This window comes from Entelurus aequoreus, linkage group LG21 (genome assembly GCF_033978785.1).
Source record: "Entelurus aequoreus isolate RoL-2023_Sb linkage group LG21, RoL_Eaeq_v1.1, whole genome shotgun sequence".
Classification (NCBI taxonomy): domain Eukaryota; kingdom Metazoa; phylum Chordata; class Actinopteri; order Syngnathiformes; family Syngnathidae; genus Entelurus; species Entelurus aequoreus.
In genome coordinates this window covers 42,919,883-42,942,260 of record NC_084751.1, presented here as the reverse complement: position 1 = coordinate 42,942,260, position 22,378 = coordinate 42,919,883, and the positions used below count along the sequence as shown (strand labels likewise).

General features: G+C 41.9%; 1 protein-coding gene across 1 annotated transcript in view; it reads right to left on the bottom strand.

Annotated features, from left to right (window-relative positions):
- Positions 1-8,278: 8,278 nt before the first annotated feature.
- The window catches only part of LOC133638755 (guanine nucleotide exchange factor VAV2-like), a 608,063-nt gene continuing 593,963 nt past the window's right edge, over positions 8,279-22,378 (bottom strand). The window contains 1 exon segment of the mRNA XM_062031682.1: positions 8,279-8,778. Coding sequence (XP_061887666.1) covers positions 8,731-8,778 — 48 coding nt within the window. The 3' untranslated portion in view covers positions 8,279-8,730.

Here is a 22,378-nt window from a genome sequence, read left to right as displayed (position 1 = left end):
ATCAGCCTCCTCCATTTTGAAAATGATGACCGGTGAAGTGTCACCTGTGACGTGACGAGTTTGACCCGGCAGAAATTCTAGGCATATGCTAATTATTTTGCGAAACGAGTTTGACCCGGTGTAAATTCTAGACATGCGCTAATAAAAATAATATTTTGCGAAACAAAGAGTTAATCCTGAGCCTGCGGTAATGCTAAGCATGCGCTAATTATTTTGCAAAACGAGTTTGACCCGGCAGTAATTCTAGGCATGCGCATACTATATCCCCGGCGGCAATTCAAGGAAATACGGTATCACAGATTACATGACAAAAACATCTATGGCAATCAAGCTTGTGGATCAACAGTACGTGAAAGCAGTACCACGCTACGGAATGGACAGACGTGCACATTATTAGCGTGTCCCAAAAAATGTGCGCTGTTAAAGTAAGTGATAGTCACAGGAACACATCATATAAAACAACAACAACAACAAAAAAATGCTGAAATCTAAAGAAAAAGAGAAATATTTATTTCATGATAGACCTCATTTGGAAATATTCGACCATTCAAAAAAAAAATGTACATGATGAAGTACGTGTTTTTCTTCCAGGATGTACAGACAGGAGTTGAAATATAAATAGCGACATGCAATGGGGTCGTTGTTGTCGTCCGCTACTTTAACAGCCACAACTTGGTATTGTCCGACTGGGTCTTTTGCGACACAACACAGTCAAAAGTTGAGAAGCGAAACATCCTCAGTGGTCCGCCGAGCACACTTCCCAATTGAAATTAAAACCTTTAATAACTTCATGATTGATGCATCCTCACATTTCATGTCAAAAACTGTTTTTTCCTTTTCCTTAACAATAAAGTTCTAAACAGACACCTTGTGTAGGTGGGAGACCAATGAGGTCATTCTGAAGACCCCCGCGGCAGGTGGCCGAGTGAAACCATCGAGAAATACCGGAAAGTGCGACCGGGTGGAAGTATAAAAACCATGTGGTACATCCATGTTGGTAATGAAGACAGCAGTGAATAAATATGAATGCCAGTGACATATCTACATGGATATATAGTCGTGGTCAAAAAATCGACACCACATGGACAAAGATAAGACCCTCTGGAGGAAAGTTCTGTGCGCAGAGCTGTTTGGCCACAATACCCAGCAATATGTTTGGAGGAGAAAAGGTGAGGCCTTTAATCCCAGGAACACCATACCTACCATCAAGCATGGTGGTGGTAGTATTATGCGCTAGGGTTAGAGTTAGGGTTAGGGTTAGGGTTAGAGGGTTAGAGTTAGGGTTAGAAGTATTATGCTCTGGGCCTGTTTTGCTGCCAATGGAACTGGTGCTTTACAGAGAGTAAATGGGACAATGAAAAAGGAGGATTACCTCCAAATTCTTCAGGACAACCGAAAATCATCAGTTGGGTCTTGGGCGCAGTTGGGCGTGTCCGGGCCAGGTAAGGTTCCCCGTGTTGGGTCAAATTAAGCCGGGGTTAGGGTTAGGGTTGGGGTTGGGGTTAGGGTTAGAAGTAGGGTTAGGGTTAGGGTTAGAAGTATTATGCTCTGGGCCTGTTGTGCTGCCAATGGAACTGGTGCTTTACAGAGAGTAAATGGGACAATGAAAAAAGGAGGATTACCTCCAAATTCTTCAGGACAAGCGAAAATCATCAGCCCGGAGGTTGGGTCTTGGGCGCAGTTGGGCATGTCCGGGCCAGGTAAGGTTCCCCGTGTTGGGTCAAATTAAGCCGGGGTTAGGGTTAGGGTTAGGGTTGGGGTTGGGGTTAGGGTTAGAAGTAGGGTTAGGGTTAGAATTATTATGCTCTGGGCCTGTTCTGCCGCCAATGGAACTGGTGCTTTACAGAGAGTAAATGGGACAATGAAAAAGGAGGATTACCTCCAAATTCGTCAGGACAACCGAAAATCATCAGCCCGGAGGTTGGGTATTGGGCGCAGTTAGGCGTGTCCGGGCCAGGTAAGGTTCCCCGTGTTGGGTCAAATTAAGCCGGGATTAGGGTTAGGGTTGGGGTTGGGGTTACAAGTAGGGTTAGGGTTAGAAGTATTATGCTCTGGGTCTGTTTTGCTGCCAATGCAATTGGTGCTTTACTGAGAGTAAATGGGACAATGAAAAAGGAGGATTACCTCCAAATTCGTCAGGACAACCGAAAATCATCAGCCCGGAGGTTGGGTCTTGGGCGCAGTTAGGCGTGTCCGGGCCAGGTAAGGTTCCCCGTTTTGGGTCAAATTAGGGTTAGGGTTGGGGTTGGGGTTAGGGTTAGAAGTAGGGTTAGGGTTAGGGTTAGAAGTATTATGCTCTGGGCCTGTTTTGCCGCCAATGGAACTGGTGCTTTACAGAGAGTAAATGGGACAATGAAAAAGGAGGATTACCTCCAAATTCGTCAGGACAACCGAAAATCATCAGCCCGGAGGTTGGGTCTTGGGCGCAGTTAGGCGTGTCCGGGCCAGGTAAGGTTCCCCGTGTTGGGTCAAATTAAGCCGGGGTTAGGGTTATGGTTGGGGTTGGGGTTGTGGTTGGGGTTAGAGTTAGAAGTAGGGTTAGAGTTAGGGTTAGAAGTATTATGCTCTGGGTCTGTTCTGCCGCCAATGGAACTGGTGCTTTACAGAGAGTAAATGGGACACTGAAAAAGGAGGATTACCTCCAAATTCGTCAGGACAACCGAAAATCATCAGCCCGGAGGTTGGGTCTTGGGCGCAGTTAGGCGTGTCCGGGCCAGGTAAGGTTCCCCGTGTTGGGTCAAATTAAGCCGGGGTTAGGGTTATGGTTATGGTTGGGGTTGTGGTTGGGGTTAGGGTTAGAAGTAGGGTTAGAGTTAGGGTTAGAAGTATTATGCTCTGGGTCTGTTTTGCTGCCAATGGAACTGGTGCTTTACAGAGAGTAAATGGGACAATGAAAAAAGGAGGATTACCTCCAAATTCGTCAGGACAACCGAAAATCATCAGCCCGGAGGTTGGGTCTTGGGCGCAGTTAGGCGTGTCCGGGCCAGGTAAGGTTCCCCGTGTTGGGTCAAATTAAGCCGGGGTTAGGGTTATGGTTGGGGTTGTGGTTGGGGTTAGGGTTAGAAGTAGGGTTACAAGTATTATGCTCTGGGCCTGTTTTGCTGCCAATGGAACTGGTGCTTTACAGAGAGTAAATGGGACAATGAAAAAAGGAGGATTACCTCCAAATTCTTCAGGACAAGCTAAAATCATCAGCCCGGAGGTTGGGTCTTGGGCGCAGTTGGGTGTTCCAACAGGACAATGACCCCCAAACACACGTCAAAAGTGGTAAAGAAATGGCTAAATCAGGCTAGAATGAAGGTTTTAGAATGGCCTTCCCAAAGTCCCGACTCCAACGTGTGGACAATGCTGAAGAAACAAGTCCATGTCGGAAAACCAACACATTTAGCTGAACTGCACCAATTTTGTCGAGAGGAGTGGTCAAAAATTCAACCAGAAGCTTGTGGATGGCTACCAAAAGCGCCTTATTGCAGTGAAACTTGCCAAGGGACCCAGCAGATTTTCTTACATTTTCAGTAGACCCATAACAAATTCATAAAAAGAAACAAACTTCATGACTGTTTTTTGTGACCAACAAGTATGTGCTCCAATCACCAAAAAATAACAGTTGTAGAAATGATTGGAAACTCAAGACAGCCATGACATGATGTTCTTTACAAGTGTATGTACACTTTTGACCACGACTGTAGATCTATACGTTAAATCAGGAAAAAATACAGAGGCTATTTCATCCCTACAGGTTTCCCTGCTCTTCAGGGTATCCCCTGAAGAGCAGGGAAACCGGCAAAACAGGCTTGTCGGGATCAAATAGCCTCTGTGTTTCTTCCTGACCTAACGTAGATTCCACTCTACCCCGGTATTAAGCACCGTATAACGGACGAACCACAGTAACCTCGACTGGATATAGATCCATGTAGATATGTAGGGGCAATTGAGGGGGGGGGGGGGGGGGGGGGGGGGGGGGGCACTTTGTGCGGTAAAGATGCTGAAACCAATCAATATATGCTTAGACTTCGGAACAAAAAGGTCCACATCTTAGCTTTGAGTTATCGACGACAAGGCAAATGAGTGTCATATCTAACAACGTCTGTCATGAACCCTGTGATGCAATCAGTAGTCGTCCCTACAGTGGACAGCTTTTCAAAAAACAGATTCCTCCAATAGTCATGACGTAGAACACAGGTGTCCATTTTTATTTTGTTTATGCTATGCAATCATACAGTACAGGCCAAAAGTTTGGACACACCTTTTCATTCAATGCTTTATTTTCACGACTATTTACATTGTAGGTTGTCCCTGAAGGCATCAAGACTATGAATTGAACACACGTGGAGTTATGGACTTAACAAAAAAAAAGGTGAAATAACTGAAAGCATTTAAGTCCCATCTTAAAACTCATTTGTATAATCTAGCCTTTAAATAGACCCCCCTTTTTTAGACCAGTTGATCTGCCGTTTCTTTTCTTCTCTCCTCTTCTCCCCTGTCCCTTGCGAGGGGGAGTTGCATAGGTCCGGTGGCCATGGATGAAGTGCTGGCTGTAGTATAAAATACTACACGGTTTAGCTCCAGCCTATCTTGCTGATTGTATTGTACCATATGTCCCGACAAGAAATCTGCGTTCAAAGAACTCCGGCTTATTAGTGATTCCCAGAGCCAAAAAAAAGTCTGCGGGCTATAGAGCGTTTTCTATTCGGGCTCTAGTACTCTGGAATGCCCTCCCGGTAACAGTTAGAGATGCTACTTCAGTAGAAGCATTTAAGTCCCATCTTAAAACTCATTTGTATAATCTAGCCTTTAAATAGACCCCCCTTTTTTTAGACCAGTTGATCTGCCGTTTCTTTTCTTCTCTCCTCTTCTCCCCTGTCCCTTGGGAGGGGGAGTTGCATAGGTCCGGTGGCCATGGATGAAGTGCTGGCTGTCCAGAGTCGGGACCCCGGGTGGACCACTAGCCCGTGCATCGGTTGGGGACATCTCTGCGCTGCTGACCCGTCTCCGCTCGGGATGGTTTCCTGTTGGCCCCGCTGTGGACTGGACTCCCGCTGATGTGTTGGATCCACTGTGGACTGGACTTTCACAATATTATGTCAAACCCACTCGACATCCATTGCTTTCGGTCTCCCCTAGAGGGGGGGGGTTACCCACATATGCGGTCCTCTCCAAGGTTTCTCATAGTCATTCACCGACGTCCCACTGGGGTGAGTTTTTCCTTGCCCGTATGTGGGCTCTGTACCGAGGATGTCGTTGTGGCTTGTGCAGCCCTTTGAGACACTTGTGATTTAGGGCTATATAAATAAACATTGATTGATTGATTGACATTGAAAACATGTTTTATATTGGAGTTTCTTCCAAATAGCCACCTTTTGCTCTGATTACTGCTTTGCACACTCTTGGCATTCTCTCCATGAGCTTAAGGGATAGTCACCTGAAATGGTTGTCACTTCCCAGGTGTCATAGTTGTGATGCCTTCAGTGACAATCTACAATGTAAATAGTCGTGAAAATAAGGAAAACGCATTGAATGAGAAGGTGAGTCCAAACTTTTGGCCTGTACTGTATATAATAATCAAATGCAGAGGCAAATTCGTATAGCATTCGTTGTTACAAGCTATAACTACAACGAGGCCCTCAATGAAAATGAGTTTGACAACCCTGCTTTAAGGCATTTTGTCCACCCCAGTGGACATTTTATCAACTACATATTTTATGTTTTATTTTTCATGACTAGAGAGCATTTTCTGAAGCATAGGCGCCGATCTACATTTCTGCCAGTGGGTGTATTAGTGCTATCCCGATACCAATATTTTGGTTCTGGTACCAAAAGTATTTCGGTACTTTTCTAAATTAAGGGGACCACAAAAACTGTCATTATGGGCTTTATTGGAACAAAAAAAATCTTAGGGTACATTAAACATATGTTTATTATTGTAATTCAGTCCTTTAATAAAACAGTGAACGTGCTAGACAACTTGTCTTTTTAGTAGTAAGTAAACAAACAAAGGCTCCTAATTAGTCTGCTGACGTATGCAGTAACATATGTTTTTGTCAACATTATGAGGGACAAACTGTAAAAAATGTATCTACTTGTTCATTTACTGTTAATATCTGCTTATTTTCTGTTTCAACATGTTCTATCTACACTTCTGTTAAAATGTAATAATCACTTATTCTTCTCTTCTTTGATACTTTACATTAGTTTTGGATGATACCACAATCCGATACCAAGTAGTTACAGGATCGTACATTGGTCATATTCAAAGTCCTCGTGTGTCCAAGGACGTATTCCCTGACTTTATAAACATAATATGTGTTAGAATAATTGTATCTAAGTTATCACAAAAACTTTGTGTTTCAATGAGTTCCCGGCGAGAAGCCAAAACATGCCTTTGAACCTACCAAGAAGAAGGCTTGTAAAACTCCACTTTGTAGGGGGGGAAGCAACATGAAGGTGTTATGTTTCTTTCATGAATTGCAATCAACAGAAAAAATATTTTCTTGACCCAAGAACTACAAAAGCGAAGAGGAAGCAGAACCAGACTCCCCTCCAGGCACCGCTTGTTTGAACTGTTTTACGACCTTTTCTTTGAACTGTTCTGTAACCTAAGTCAACGCTGTTTACGGCCCCCCTCCCTTAGAAACAGCTGTTGCCATGTAATCAGGGAAAGTCTAAATAAAGAGGAGACGTACAATCTTTCGTCAGAGCGTGCTGAGACTCTGTGCAAGGGTACAGTGTCCAGGCATCTCTCCTCAAATTGAGCCAAATTGAATTCTGTCTCTGTTTAATTCTTTGCTTCTTGTCTTGTTTAATAAATGTCGTCAGTGTTTGAACCTGACAATATGAAAAACCGAAAGAATAATTTTGTGATGTTAAAAAATGTTGACATAATCATAGTAGTATGGATTAGATACGCTATTGTACGCGGTATCATCACAGTGGATGTTAGGTGTAGATGCTACAGGGAATTCTGGGAATTCATCCTGTAGTGTTTATGTTGTGTTGCGGTGCAAATATTCTTCGAAAATGTGTTTGTCGTTGCTGTTTAGTGCGGTTTCACTATATGGCACATGTTTATGACAGTGTTGGCATTGTTCATACTGCCACCCTTGGCGTGACTAAGTATGCCCTTCATTCACTCTTGTGCAGTGTGTTCAAAGTCAAGATGATTGTGTCATTAGTTTGTTGTCGGGCACAATGAAGACTTGATTAGGCTTTGTTAATCCTAAACTATATGATTTATGAGTTTTTTATTATGTAAAACGGACCAAACTCACCACTAAATTATCAACAACAGAATTGGTTATTCAAAAATCATATCAAAGATTGATTGATCGGCAGATCGGCGCCTATGTCCTGAAGTACGTTGTCATATTTCATGCATCACAGGGTTCATAAGGGAAAATAAAAATGATCTGCTCAGAGCATGCTGAGACACTGTACAAAGGTACAGTGTCCAGGCGTCTCTCCTCAAATTGAGCCAAATTGAATTCTGTCTCTGTTTAATTCTTTGCTTCTTGTCTTGTTTAATAAATGTCGTCAGTGTTTGAACCTGACAATATGAATTTAAAAAAAACGAAAGTAGATTTTGTGATGTTAAAAAATGTTGACGTAATCATAGTAGTATCGATTAGATAGTAGGTTGTCATATTTCATGCATCACAGGGTTAAGGGCCAATAAAAAATGATCTGCAGGGCTACAATGGACACCCCTGAAGTATGCTCAGTAGTCACTGGAGGTAAATTGGCACTGACTTCACACCCCCTCAACTGTCGTGCGAGTGTGTGTGCACACACTTCTCCTAATGGCAGTGAAGTGGTCACAGCACCAAAGAGGTGGAGAAAAAAAAAAAACCCTCAGAAAAGAACCTAATCAAATAAGGCAAAATACGAAGAAATGAAAGTTCATGCAGGCCAAAAAGTGTGAAGTTTTGTTTCCTTTGGCACGACATGGCTGCTTGTTGTCAACTTCACCGTGTTGCATTCAAGTCCGCCGACGCTTTGTTGCATGTGCACGAATGCTCCTTTTTGTTTTAGGAACGTCCATCAACGTTCTTTAAACCGGCTGCTTGCGGAGGTTCCACTCAGCGTTCTCTCAGAAGGCACCGAACTGTACAATTTGTGTGTGTTTGTTTGTGTTTGTGTGGGCCGCACCCGGACACATGCATACGTGAGGAGCCGAGCCAGGGCCACAAAAGTCTATTCCCTCCACCGGAGTCAGCCCACAAGGCATCGCCATGACAACTAAGGCAAAAAAATCTGTCAACCTGGTGAAAAAAAAAAAAAAAAAAAAAAAAGAGCAGCCGTCTTTATTTATTTTTTTTTTCCCTTATTTTCGTTTCTCTGCAGATTCTTTTTTTTTTTTCGTTGCTAAAATCCGCACAATAACAACAGTCATGGTAATAATATCTATTCAATAAATTATCTATACTGTACATTTATTCCACCTCGCAGAGGTCCGCAAGGACATTTTTTTTTTCCTTTCCTTTTCCTCCACGTAAAGCTGTTTTTCTTTTTGTCTAAGCCTTTGCAGATCAAACAGCAAGCCCCGTTTTCCCCTCTCGGCTGTACACGAACGAAACGGGGGAGTGCTTGAAAAAAGTCGAACACAAGCAAAAGGAATGGGAAAGGCGCTCGCGATCCGGGATCAACAAAAAAATGTTTCCTGCAGAGTGCGGAGTTTTTCTCCGAGAATCAGCAGACTGATGGTTCCTGACTTTTTGTTTTGTTTTGACATCTTTACTGGACTCCTTCTTCGTCCACGTAGGTCGAGGGAAACCATCCAATCTGAAAAAAGACACACAAAAAAAGGGTGTTTTATTGACAACATCACACACAAAAAGTCAGTGTTCAAAAACAAGAAAAAAAAATACAAAAATGAGGGGTATTTTATTTGAACTAAGCAAAATTATCTGCTAATAGAACAAGAACATTTGGCTTGTCAAGACTTTCCAAAACAAGTCAAATTAAAGCTGCAAGCGGCGTTGGTCGGGTCCGCATCTTTGGCAGGTGCTAGTCCTAATTAAATCGCAATTTCCGCCAGTCCTGATGTGTGTAAAAAGTTTGGTGAGTTTTGAAGTATTTTAAGGCGGTCAAATTACAGCTCAAAGAGGCAAAAATGAGTGTTTTTATGAAAATTTTGTTTTGAAGGGGTGATTGCCAACTTCCTGTTGCTGAAGGATGTCAGTGTATGAAATCTAGCTCTAAGTCAGACCTACATAGAGGGTTTTGTTTCATGTCTCTACGCTATTCGTACTGGGAGTTAGAGGAAGTGTTGTCTGTGTTTTTTTTCCTAGGTGCCGCTGCACAGTGGTTGTTTTCTTTGAAGGCTCATAAAAGCACAGCAGCAGAGCAGCAGCTTTAGCGCAGCAGGTTTTTGAAAGCTCGTAAAATCAAAACGATAGCACGTATCAAAACGCCGTCGTCAACTTTTAATCAGAAGGGTTCAATCTCTCTCCTCGCGCTCAGAGGAGATAATGTTTGATGTTTGGTGACCGGTTTTAACAAAAATGTTGTTTTGAAGGAGGGATTGCAAACTTCCTGTTGATTTTTGCTGAAGGATGTCAATCTATGAAATGTAGGTCTAGTTGAGACCTACATAGAGGTATTTGTTTCATGTCTCTAAGACGTTCCTACCGGAAGTTACAAGCAGTTTTGTCTGAGTTTTCCTCTGAGGAGCAGTTTTGTCTCTGTTTTATTCAAAAATTAGCGCAATTTTGAGTTTTGGGGTTCGGTTTTTTTTTTTAGATCGCAATTTCCACCAGTCCCGATGTGTGTGAAAAGTTTGGTGAGTTTTGAAGTATTTTAAGGGGTGAAATTACAGCTCAAAGAGGCAAAAATGAGTGTTTTTAGTAAATTTTTGTCTTGAAGGGGGATTCGCCAACTTCCTGTTGATTTTTGCCCGAGGATGTTAAATTATGAAAAGTAGGTCTAAGTGAGACCTACATAGAGGTTTTTGTTACATGTCTCTACAACCTTCCCAATGGGAGTTAAGGCAGTTTACTTCCTAGGGGGCGCTAGAGCGCAGTTTTGATTTTTGGGGTTTGGTTTTTTTATTAAAGAGTTTTTTTCGCGTTTTTTGTGTGTGTAAAAAAATTGGGGAGTTTTGAAGCATGTTAAGAGGGGCAAAGTAGTGCGCAAATCTGCGGAAGAATAAAGAAAGAATAATAAAACCTTACAATAACAATAGGTTCCTTTGTACCTGTACCTCCCTGTGGGAGTCCTTTATACAGGGTACCTGCAAACCCTAAAAATTAAAGCTGCAAGCAGCGATGGACGGGACCGACTTTGAGGGCTCATAAAATCCAAACTGGAGCGGTAATTAATCAGAAGGGTTCAATCTCTCTCCTGTGCTAATTTGAAGCCGACACGACAAACGCGCTCAGAGGAGATGATGTTTGAAAAAAGGTGACTGTTTTTACTCAACTTTTGTTTTGAAGGGGGAATTGCAAACTTCCTGTTGATTTTTGCTGGGGGTTGTCAGTGTATGAAATCTAGGTCTAAGTGAGACCTACATAGAGGTTTTTGTTTCATGTCTCTACGACATTCCTACTGCGAGTTACAGGCTGTTTTGTCTGTGTTTTCTTTCCAGGGGGTGCTAGAGCGCAATTTTGAGTTTTGGGGTTTGGTTTTTTGATTAGATCGCAATTTTCGCCAGTCCTGATGTGTGTGTCCAATTTGGTGAGTTTTGAAGCATGTCAAGGGGGTCAAATATAAAAATAAAGAATAAATAATTAAAGCTGCAAGCAGCGATGGACGGGACCAACTTTGAGGGCTCATAAAATCCAAACCGGAGCAGTAATTAAAAGTCTTTCATCAACTTTTAATCAGAAGGGTGCTAATTTGAAGCCGACACGACAAACGCGCTCAGAGGAGATAATGTTTGAAAAAAGGTGACTGTTTTTACTCAACTTTTGTTTTGAAGGGGGAATTGCAAACTTCCTGTTGATTTTTGCTGGGGGTTGTCAGTGTATGAAATCTAGGTCTAAGTGAGACCTACATAGAGGTTTTAGTTTCATGTCTCTACGACATACCTACTGATAGTTAGAGGCAGTTTTGTCTGTGTTTTCTTCCCAGGGGGTGCTGGAGCGCAATTTTGAGTTTTTGGGTTTGGTTTTTTGATTAGATCGCAATTTTCGCCAGTCCTGATGTGTGTGTCCAATTTGGTGAGTTTTGAAGCATGTCAAGGGGGTCAATTACAGCTCAAAGAGGCGGCGGTATAATAATAAAGAATAAATAATTAAAGCTGCAAGCAGCGATGGACGGGACCAACTTTGAGGGCTCATAAAATCCAAACCGGAGCAGTACTTAAAACTCTTTCATCAACTTTTAATCAGAAGGGTTCAATCTCTCTCCTGCGCTAATTTGAAGCCGACACGACAAACGCGCTCAGAGGAGATAATGTTTGAAAAAAGGTGACTGTTTTTACTCAACTTTTGTTTTGAAGGGGGAATTGCAAACTTCCTGTTGATTTTTGCCGGGGGTTGTCAGTGTATGAAATCTAGGTCTAAGTGAGACCTACATAGAGGTTTTTGTTTCATGTCTCTACGACATTCCTACTGATAGTTAGAGGCAGTTTTGTCTGTGTTTTCTTCCCAAGGGGTGCTAGAGCGCAATTTTGAGTTTTGGGGTTTGGTTTTTTGATTAGATCGCAATTTTCGCCAGTCCTGATGTGTGAGTCCAATTTGGTGAGTTTTGAAGCATGTCAAGGGGGTCAAATTACAGCTCAAAGAGGCGGCGGTATAATAATAAAGAATAAATAATTAAAGCTGCAAGCCGCGATGGACGGGACCAACTTTGAGGGCTCATAAAATCCAAACCGGAGCAGTACTTAAAACTCTTTCATCAACGTTTAATCAGAAGGGTTCAATCTCTCTCCTGCACTAATTTGAAGCCGACACGACAAACGCGCTCAGAGGAGATAATGTTTGAAAAAAGGTGACTGTTTTTACTCAACTTTTGTTTTGAAGGGGGAATTGCAAACTCCCTGTTGATTTTTGCCGGGGGTTGTCAGTGTATGAAATCTAGGTCTAAGTGAGACCTACATAGAGGTTTTTGTTTCATGTCTCTACGACATTCCTACTGCGAGTTACAGGCAGTTTTGTCTGGTTTTTTGATTAGATCGCAATTTTTGCCAGTCCTGATGTGTGTGTCCAATTTGGTGAGTTTTGAAGCATGTTAAGGAGGTCAAATTACAGTTCAAAGAGGCGGCGGTATAATAATGAAGAATAAATAATTAACGCTGCAAGCAGCGATGGACGGGACCGACTTTGAGGGCTCATAAAATCCAAACCGGAGCAGTAATTAAAAGTCTTTCATCAACTTTTAATCAGAAGGGTGCTAATTTGAAGCCGACACGACAAACGCGCTCAGAGGAGATAATGTTTGAAAAAAGGTGACTGTTTTTACACAACTTTTGTTTTGAAGGGGGAATTGCAAACTTCCTGTTGATTTTTGCTGGGGGTTGTCAGTGTATGAAATCTAGGTCTAAGTGAGACCTACATAGAGGTTTTAGTTTCATGTCTCTATGACATTCCTACTGATAGTTAGAGGCAGTTTTGTCTGTGTTTTCTTCCCAGGGGGTGCTAGAGCGCAGATTTGAGTTTTGGGGTTTGGTTTTTTGATTAGATCGCAATTTTCGCCAGTCCTGATGTGTGTGTCCAATTTGGTGAGTTTTGAAGCATGTCAAGGGGGTCAAATTATAGCTCAAAGAGGCGGCGGTATAATAATAAAGAATAAATAATTAAAGCTGCAAGCAGCGATGGACGGGACCAACTTTGAGGGCTCATAAAATCCAAACCGGAGCAGTAATTAAAACTCCCTTCTTAACTTTTAATCAGAAGGGTTCAATCTCTCTCCTGCGCTAATTTGAAGCCAACACGACAAACGCGCTCAGAGGAGATAATGTTTGAAAAAAGGTGTCTGTTTTTACTCAACTTTTGTTTTGAAGGGGGAATTGCAAACTTCCTGTTGATTTTTGCCGGGGGTTGTCAGTGTATGAAATCTAGGTCTAAGTGAGACCTACATAGAGGTTTTTGTTTCATGTCTCTACGACATTCCTACTGCGAGTTACAGGCGGTTCTGTCTGTGTTTTCTTCCTAGGGCGCGCTAGAATGCAATTTTGAGTTTTGGGATTGGTTTTTTTGATTAGATCGCAATTTTTGCCAGTCCTGATGTGTGTGTCCAATTTGGTGAGTTTTGAAGCATGTTAAGGAGGTCAAATTACAGCTCAAAGTGGCAGCGGTATAATAATAAAGAATAAATAAATAAATAATAATAAAACGCTAGAAATACAATCCTCTGTCCCAAAGGGACTCGGTCCCTAATTAGCTAACTTCAATGAACCCAAAATACCTTAAAATAAGTATATTCTCACTAATAACATATGGACCTTTTTGCTCAATATGTTGAAAAATATTCTTAAATGAAGTAAATGCTAGTGCCATTATCTTGACATAATGATATGCGCTCGGCATTACATTTCTTGAAACCAGCAAACTTATACTAAAAAGTAATTTATTGTTCTTAATGGAAAGGCAACAAGGCAACCGCTTGTTACTCTCGGGGTCTCCTAGCCGCTCAGGCAAATCATATTGTCTAAAAATGCATTTTTCCATCGATAACATGACATCATCACGCCAAGTGCGTGCTCTTTCAGTCAATTAGTGTGCATATATACAGCCAGGCCCCCGGCCAAAACATTTTTAATTGTAATTTTGAAGAATTAATCTGAATGTGCATGAACTATTTCTGTTCAAAATTGTTAGAAATGTTAAATGTTTAAATATTAACTGTCAGTTTACTGTACTGTGCAAACTGTACTACTATATGAGTACGTATGTTCTATTGTTTCATTGGAAATAAAACAGCAAAGTCCATTTGGCTGTCATCTGTTTTAATTATGAGACACAATTGTGTCAAAGTCATGATTTTTTTTTTTTCATGCTTGAAATAAGAAATGATTACTTTAAAAAAGTAGTTTTATACTTGTGAGTGTTGATGACACAGCTTTGCAACAGTTGATATTTTAGTTTCAAGCATGTTTTACTCAATATAGGTCATCAAATCTCAGCAACAAGCTGTAATACTGAGATCATTTATGACCAAAACGCGTAAAACAAGTAAAACACTCTAACATAAAATCTGCTTAGTGAGATGAATTATCTTATCAGAACGAAAATAAGCAAATATCCCCCTTATTTATCAGTTTTTGCAGTGCAGGTGCTGATGACAGACGTTTGTTTGCAGAGAGGTTTTACGCACAAAATAAGCGGACAATGCAAGCGTTTGATGGGCTGGCATGAATATGAGAAGGACATTTGCATTATTTTCACATCGCTGCACGCTGGCGTGGAGCAGCCTCTTACGTCTTCCTTCAAGGCTTCACCCCGCGCTGCTTCAGCTGTTGCCAAGCAACGACTTTTTCCTACGTGTTGCGTGAGCAAAATGGCTCTGATTTTAAGTTCCACTGTGACTTATTCCCCCCAGTTTATAAACAAGGGCAAAAGAACAACAAAAAATGTTTGACGTTAAAACATTGACCGTATTTTCCCGGACCATAAGGCGCACCGGATTATAAAGCGCACTGCCGATGAGCGGGTCGAGTCAGGTCTATTTTCATGCACCGGATTATAAGGCGCATTAAAATCCTTTAATTTTCTCAACAATGCGCCTTACAACCCGGTGCGCCTAATATACGGAATAACTTTGGTTGTGCTTACCGACCTCGAAGCTATTTTATTTGGTACATGATGTAATGATAAGTGTGACCGGTAGATGGCAGTCACACATAAGAGATACGTGTAGACTGCACCATGACTCAGGTAAAACAACACCAAAATGTTATATATTCCATTGAAAATATAGAACATTACACACAGCACTCAAAAATCTACTGATGTGTGACGAGCTGCTAGTACAGCTGGTCACACTTATCAATGGAACATATAAAACGTTGGTGTGCTTTTCTTGCGTCGTAATGCAGTCTACACGTATCTCTTATGTGTGACTGCCATCTACTGGTCACACTTATCATTTCCCCATGTACCAAAGAAAATAGCTTCGAGGTCGGTAAGCACAACTAAAATTATTCCGTACATTAGGTTAGAAGGCGCACTGTCGAGTTTTGAGAAAAATGAAAGGATTTTAAGTGCGTCTTATAGTCCGAAAAATACGGTACTGATACTAAACTTGGTATCGGTACTGTAAATATTTGTGTCGATCCGCCCTACTTTGTTTACATTGAAGAGCTTCTAGCTAGTGATTAGCATATCCTCCCAACAGTGTGTAGTGTAGCATGTGTAGCTAGTCCTCGTCCTACAGTGAGAAACAGACCATGGCGAGACACAGCCAGAATGTGTCATTAAATGCATTGCCATGAAATAACGATAGGATTAAAAGCCAAATCTATACATGCATTTTCCAGGTAAGTAAATTCATGGCTGAAGTAGCGTCTTTGTTCAAAACAAATGATAGCCTTCTCTGCCTCTTCTATACCCACCGTTGATAGGTTTTGTGTTTGTCTGTTGATAGGTTTTGTGTTTGTCCGTTGATAGTTTTTATTCTCCGTCTCTCAAGACACGTGTCCGATCCTTTCTTAGCTGACTCAGCAGTAAAAGTATCCTTTTCACTTTTAATATCTAGGCCTTAGAATTTTGCAGTCAGTTCCATGATGAGTGATACTGGATTCATGTGCACATCGGATGTTGGTTTTCAATCATCACACTGTTGACTGCGATCACCTTTCCCACTCTGTTAAGTGTAACCTCCGTTTTCACTTCAGGGTCATTTGCTGATATCTCTCCAGGACGTTGTGTGACCTTCGGCCATGTCTTTGTCTCTCAGCTACTATTCAGGATCTTTCAGCCGATCTCGATCTTAAGAAAGATTCCACATGCAACCCTTGCGAGGTGTTGTCAGCTGGATTTTGGGTACAAATGTATGAAATCTCTTTGATTGTGGCTGTGTTTCAATACGGACGGACTATCTGTCCAGAAGATCGAATTTGAGAGTGGTAAGTCCAGCATCCGATTCACTTTTACAGCCAGTGTTGCTGCAGTGAGTTCAAGCCTGGGATTGGTGATTTGTTTGAGAAGTGAGGCTCTGGCTTTTCCAAATATGAAGGAGTTTAGATTATGCCTTGATGATTTGTTAGTCTGAGGTAGTTTCCTGTACTATAACCGGACTCACTGGCATCGCGGTAATAATGCAGATCAGCACTTTCCACTTGGTCAAAGTTCTCAGGCTTTATAATACATCTTGCTCCTTGAAACTTCTGTAATTGGTTTACTTTCCCGATCCATCTCTGCCGTTTTGAGGGATAATGAGCTAGCCAGACACGTCATCGCTTGACGTACATGTCGGAACCGCAGATGCCTTCATCACCAACAACAAATCTAATCATACAGACTTTGTTAGAGGCAACATTGATTACTTTGAGAAAAATGATGATCCAGAAACATATATTTTTGATCCTGAACATAAGTCGGGTGATCTACAAGTTTTAGAAGCTCTGCTAAACAAATCCAGCTTTCGTGAAACACTAAGCCTCATGAAGCAGAATTGCTAAGCTAAAAAAAGAAATACAAACTACAAACAGGATAAAACGATAGTTTACGGTACAATGTTTGCTCTCACTGCGATGACGACTGATAGGATGTCCATATCTTCCCATTTATATGAAGAGTTAATCATGATCCACACCAAGGGTTAACGAGGAAAAGTCTCCCTGCAGACACCCTCTTCGGTTGTGTGTGTTTGTCTCCATCTACGGGTATGAATTAATAATAATAATAATAATAACACATTTTATTTGTAAAAAAAACACTTTAGATTGAGCAAACAACCTCAAAGTGCTACAGTGTATTAAAAAAATAAATAAAAAGATAATAATAAAAATAAATAAAAATAAAAACTAGAACTAGCACGCATAAATCTAAAAAAAGGTTGTTTTTTTAAAAAAGAAGGGTTTTCAAGCCTTTTTTAAAAGCATCCACAGTCTGTGGTGTCCTCAGGTGGTCAGGGAGCGGCGGAGCAGAAAGCCCGGTCCGGAATTTAATGTCGCAGATGAACAACTTGTAGATTCATGGCTAAATCCTCCTAATATCCAGATGAGAAGCATGATTTATAATCAAGAATCTAGAAACTTTGACAAGCCGGATGCGATGACGCGTGATGAGGATGTGTAGAGGCTCCAGTCATTACAGCCTACGCTCACAGGATGTCCTCCACATGTTGGTTCCTAGAGCCAACACAGAACTTGGGTAATGGGTCTCATTTTTATAGTCTTTGGTATGACTCGGCCGGGGTTTGAACTCACGACCTACCGATCTCTACTACTCTAAATCTCTAAACACAGAGTGTTCAGAGATTTAAAAAAAAAATAAAGATGTATGTGGAGGGGGGCGTGGTCGGCGCGCCTCCTGCGGAAGGTAGTGTGTACGGCCCGGCTTCGAAGCCCAGCTGACAGGTGAGTAGATTACCCAGCTGGGGATGGTTATCTAATCACCTGTCTCCTTTATCAGCAGCGTCCGACGCCATGAGGAGGGGGGAGAGCAGAGAGAAACCGACACACGAGCGAGAAAGGAGGCTGCTGGCGAGACACCCCTGGACATTAAAAAAATAGAGAAAATAAAGACTAAACCTGTATCTTGGGCTCACGGAGATTCTGTCAGTCCCAGGGAGGAAACCCACCACACGAAGAGACTTCCACAATGTACAATCAAACACCACCCTGAGTTTGATCTTTTTTTTGTGGTAGACACCATGATGCGGGATGTACCACGCCCGTCCGTTCTCTCTGTGAATCTGCTGAGGTGGAACCTTTTTCTGCATAACCCCTTTTGAGAAGGTCCTCCATAAAGGAAGTGTATTCCTCAGCATACGCCTTATTCTTCCTAAAGGTTTTCATAAGGTGCTGTGTGGGTGCCTTTACCATATCATGTATTATTGAGCATGACCTTGGCTTCTAAACCCGGTGCGGCAGTTTTAGCTGATAGTGGCCATCTTTAAGAAGTGCTGAGCTGGAAGCAATCTCCATAAAACGTTTATCCTCAACTTAGATCTCATTTTTCTCATCGCACATGTTCTCACAGAAATCCAGTTTATATTGTCAGATAAGTAGCTCATTCAACTCAGCAACAGAGATGCTGTTTCTTGACACTGCAATGGGCACAGCACATTCTGCAGCACTATCAACACTGAGTGGTCTAGTTACCGCCCATCCCAGTAAGGTCTGGACTGCATATGGTCCGTTTTTATGACTGTTTATTATGTCCCACGGCCCCATTGCTCGAGGAACATCAGCCCCAATGAGGAGTTCAATGTCTGCCCCAATTTCAGAATCAGAATCAGAATAGAAATACCTTATCATTTTTGGTCTTAAATGTCTCTAAACAAAGGATCCAAAAGATTCTTAGCATGTTTTCTACAAAGTGCTGATGTGATTCTCCTGCCAGTTCTCTGTTGTGTCTCTATAAGCGTCTGTTCGCCATCTTTCCTGGAGCTTTTATGGTAGTTTGGATGCTATTAGCCTTAAAGGCCTACTAAAACCCACTACTAGCGACCACGCAGTCTGATAGTTTATACATCAATGGTGAAATCTTAACATTGCAACACATGCCAATACGGCCGGGTTAATTTATAAAGTGCAATTTTAAATTTCCCGCTAAACTTCCGGTTGAAAACGTCTATGTATGATGACGTATGCGCGTGACGTCAATAGTTAACGGAAGTATTCGGACGCCATTGAATCCAATACAAAAAAGCTCTGTTTCATCTCAAAATTCCACAGTATTCTGAACATCTGTGTTGGTGAATATTTTGCAATTTGTTTAATGAACAATGAAGACTGCAAAGAAGAAAGCTGTAGGTGGGATCGGTGTATTAGCGGCTGGCTGCAGTAACACAACCAGGAGGACTTTGACTTGGATAGCAGACGCGCTATCCGACGCTAGCCGCCGACCGCATCGATGATCGGGTGAAGTCCTTCGTTGCTCCGTCGATCGCTGGAACGCAGGTGAGCACGGGTGTTGATGAGCAGGTGAGGGCTGGCTGGCGTAGGTGGATAGCTAATGTTTTTAGCATAGCTCTGTGAGGTCCCGTAGCTAAGTTAGCTTCAATGGCGTCATTAGCAACAGCATTGTCAAGCTTCGCCAGGCTGGAAAGCATTAACCGTGTAGTTACAGGTCCATGGTTTAATAGTAGTGTTGATTTTCTGTCTATCCTTCCAGTCAGGGGTTTATTTCTTTTGTTTCTATCTGCAGTTAAGCCCGATGCTATCACGTTAGCTCCGTGCTTCGCCGATGTGTTGTCGTGGGGATAAAAGTCACTGTGAATGTCCATTTTGCGTTCTCGACTCTCATTTTCAAGAGGATATAGTATCCGAGGTGGTTTAAAATACAAATCCGTGATCCACAATAGAAAAAGGAGAAAGTGTGGAATCCAATGAGCCAGCTTGTACCTAAGTTAGGGTCAGAGCGAAAAAAGATACGTCCTGCACTGCACTCTAGTCCTTCACTCTCACGTTCTTCATCCAAAAATCTTTCATCCTCGCTCAAATGAATGGGGTAATCGTCGCTTTCTCGGTCCGAATCGCTCTCGCTGCTGGTGTAAACAATGGGGAAATGTAAGGAGCCTTTCAACCTGTGACGTCACGCTACTTCCGGTACAGGCAAGGCTTTTTTTATCAGCGACCAAAAGTTGCGAACTTTATCGTCGATGTTCTCTACTAAATCCTTTCAGCAAAAACATGGCAATATCGCAAAATGATCAAGTATGACACATAGAATGGATCTGCTATCCCCGTTTAAATAAAAAAAATTCATTTCAGTAGGCCTTTAAACTACGACAAACTTTAATGATCCACAAGGGAAATTGTTCTGATCCACAAGGGAAATTGTTCAAAGGTTTGTCGGGATCTCAAGTTCCTCTAAATACTGAAAATCTGGCATTACATGCATGCAGCATTTTCCCATTTACAGCTTGAATTGCTGTCCAGTTCAAGGCTGTTTCCAGGTAAGCTCCAGAAATCTTCATTTCAGTCCTAAAGGTTGCCTTCAATTACGATATAACAGACCTGGGCATTCTGCGGCCGGCGGGCCGCATCCGGCCCTTTGTGCGTCCCTGTCCGGCCCGCGTGAGGCCAATTATAAATTAAATTTTAAAAAGTATCTATGTCGAGTGTGCAATACAACGGTGCTGCTTTTGTTTTGAAAATCGTTATTTGTATTACTTCCGTGTGGACGTATGCGTGTGCGTGATTGTGAGTGAATGTGAACAGCTGCAATCATTAATTACAAAATAAAGTTGAAAAAACATCTATGTCGTGCGCGCAATACAACTGTGCTGCTTTTATTTTGAAAGGTATTATTTATGGGCGTGTGTCCGTGTGTAACTTGCGAGTGAAGGTGCACATGCAGCGACAAGTGATGCACGGTTTACACCCGAGACGCTAAAAAGAGAAAAGTTGATGACGAATGGCGTGTTTTCAACAAGACATGGACTGCCAAGCAACGTTCCCTCTAAGGTGCGCGCCTGCGCAATTGCGCACTGCTCAAGCGTCCTCTGCGCACAGCAAATATATGCCGCGCACCAAATCAAATCCCATCTGAATTCTAAACAAAATAAACATGTTTATTCTATGTAATTTTGCAATGCAACTTTGAGTGACAGTGACAACAAGCGGCCCTAACGGTGTTCGTCAACACCGTTCAATTGAACACCGTTCAATTATTGTAACGTCTATCGAGATGCTTCGAGGACAGGAATTATATTGATCACTTTATTGAGCAAAACTGTTTATATTCGGACATAACCACACCAAAAACATGAGTAAAACAATTCTATCTTGAAAAACTAGTCATTTTCTGCCGTACAAACCAGGCCAAAACCAACTTGTCATCTGTCACCAACACGCATAGCACTAAACCACTGGTGCGTTTATGGCCACACAAAAAGTCGGACAACTCAAACACCACACAAAGTTACACTATGACTCCTCAGTCATACGTGTGCTTATTTTACTGTCATTTATTATTAATGTTAATTTATTTATATTAGTCATGGAATGCTGTTACACACACTATGTTGAAGTATTACTATTATTATTAATTATTTTTATTATTATTATTATTATTTATCTTACGGTATATATCAAAAATAATATTGAGCAAAATTTAATTGAAATATTGTTGATGTGGCCCTCCAGCAGTGCCCGGGTTGCTCATGCGGCCCCCGGTAAAAATTAATTGCCCACCCCTGCGATAGACCCTGCTTCGAACCATGTGCAAACAGCTACAAACTAAAATCTCTAGACAAACCAGAGGTGAAGTGCTCGAGATAGTAGAATATGTCCTAATTATTTTTAGTTTTGTCTTCAATCAAGTGTTCAAATGCCTGGATGAAAGACTAAAATGCCATTGGGTTACCATCAAACACAGAAATCTCTCTCCCAGGTAATTTTGAAAGGTTGTGTTGTGAGACAATGAGTTCTGCTATGTGATTCTGTCTTTGAATAACCACATCCAAGTTATCATGGGCAACATTAAAGGCCTACTGAAAGCCACTACTACCGACCACGCAGTCTGATAGTTTATATATCAATGATGAAATCTTAACATTGCAACACATGCCAATACGGCCGGGTTAGATTAGTAAAGTGCAATTTTAAATTTCCCGCGAAATATTCTGCTGAAAACGTCTCGGTAGGATGACGTTTGCGCGTGACGTCGCGGATTGTGCGGACATATTGGGACAGCATTGTGGCCAGCTATTAAGTCGTCTGTTTTCATCGCAAAATTCCACAGTATTCTGGACATCTGTGTTGGTGAATCTTTTGCAATTTGTTTAATGAACAATGAAGACTGCAAAGAAGAAAGCTGTAGGTGGGAAGCGGTGTATTAGCGGCTGGCTGCAGCAACATAACCAGGAGGACTTTGAGTTGGATAGCAGACGCGCTACCGTGAGTACAGCTTTGGCTTCCAAACATTTGATCGCTTGCCCGTACGTGCGTGCCACTATGTGCATGTCACGTACGTAACTTTGGGGAAATATATGTGCTGTATGAACTTTACGGAGGTGAACGGTACTTTGGGCTGTGGGATTGAGTGTGTTGTGCGGGTGTTTGAGTTGTCTTGGTGGGTTATATGGACGGGAGGGGGGAGGTGTTTGTTATGCAGGATTAATTTGTGGCATATTAAATATAAGCCTGGTTGTGTTGTGGCTAATAGAGTATATATATGTCTTGTGTTTATTTACTGTTTTAGTCATTCCCAGCTGAATATCAGGTCCCACCCGCCTCTCACAGCATCTTCCCTATCTGAATCGCTTCCACTGCCCTCTAATCCTTCACTCTCACTTTCCTCATCCACAAATCTTTCATTCTCGCTCA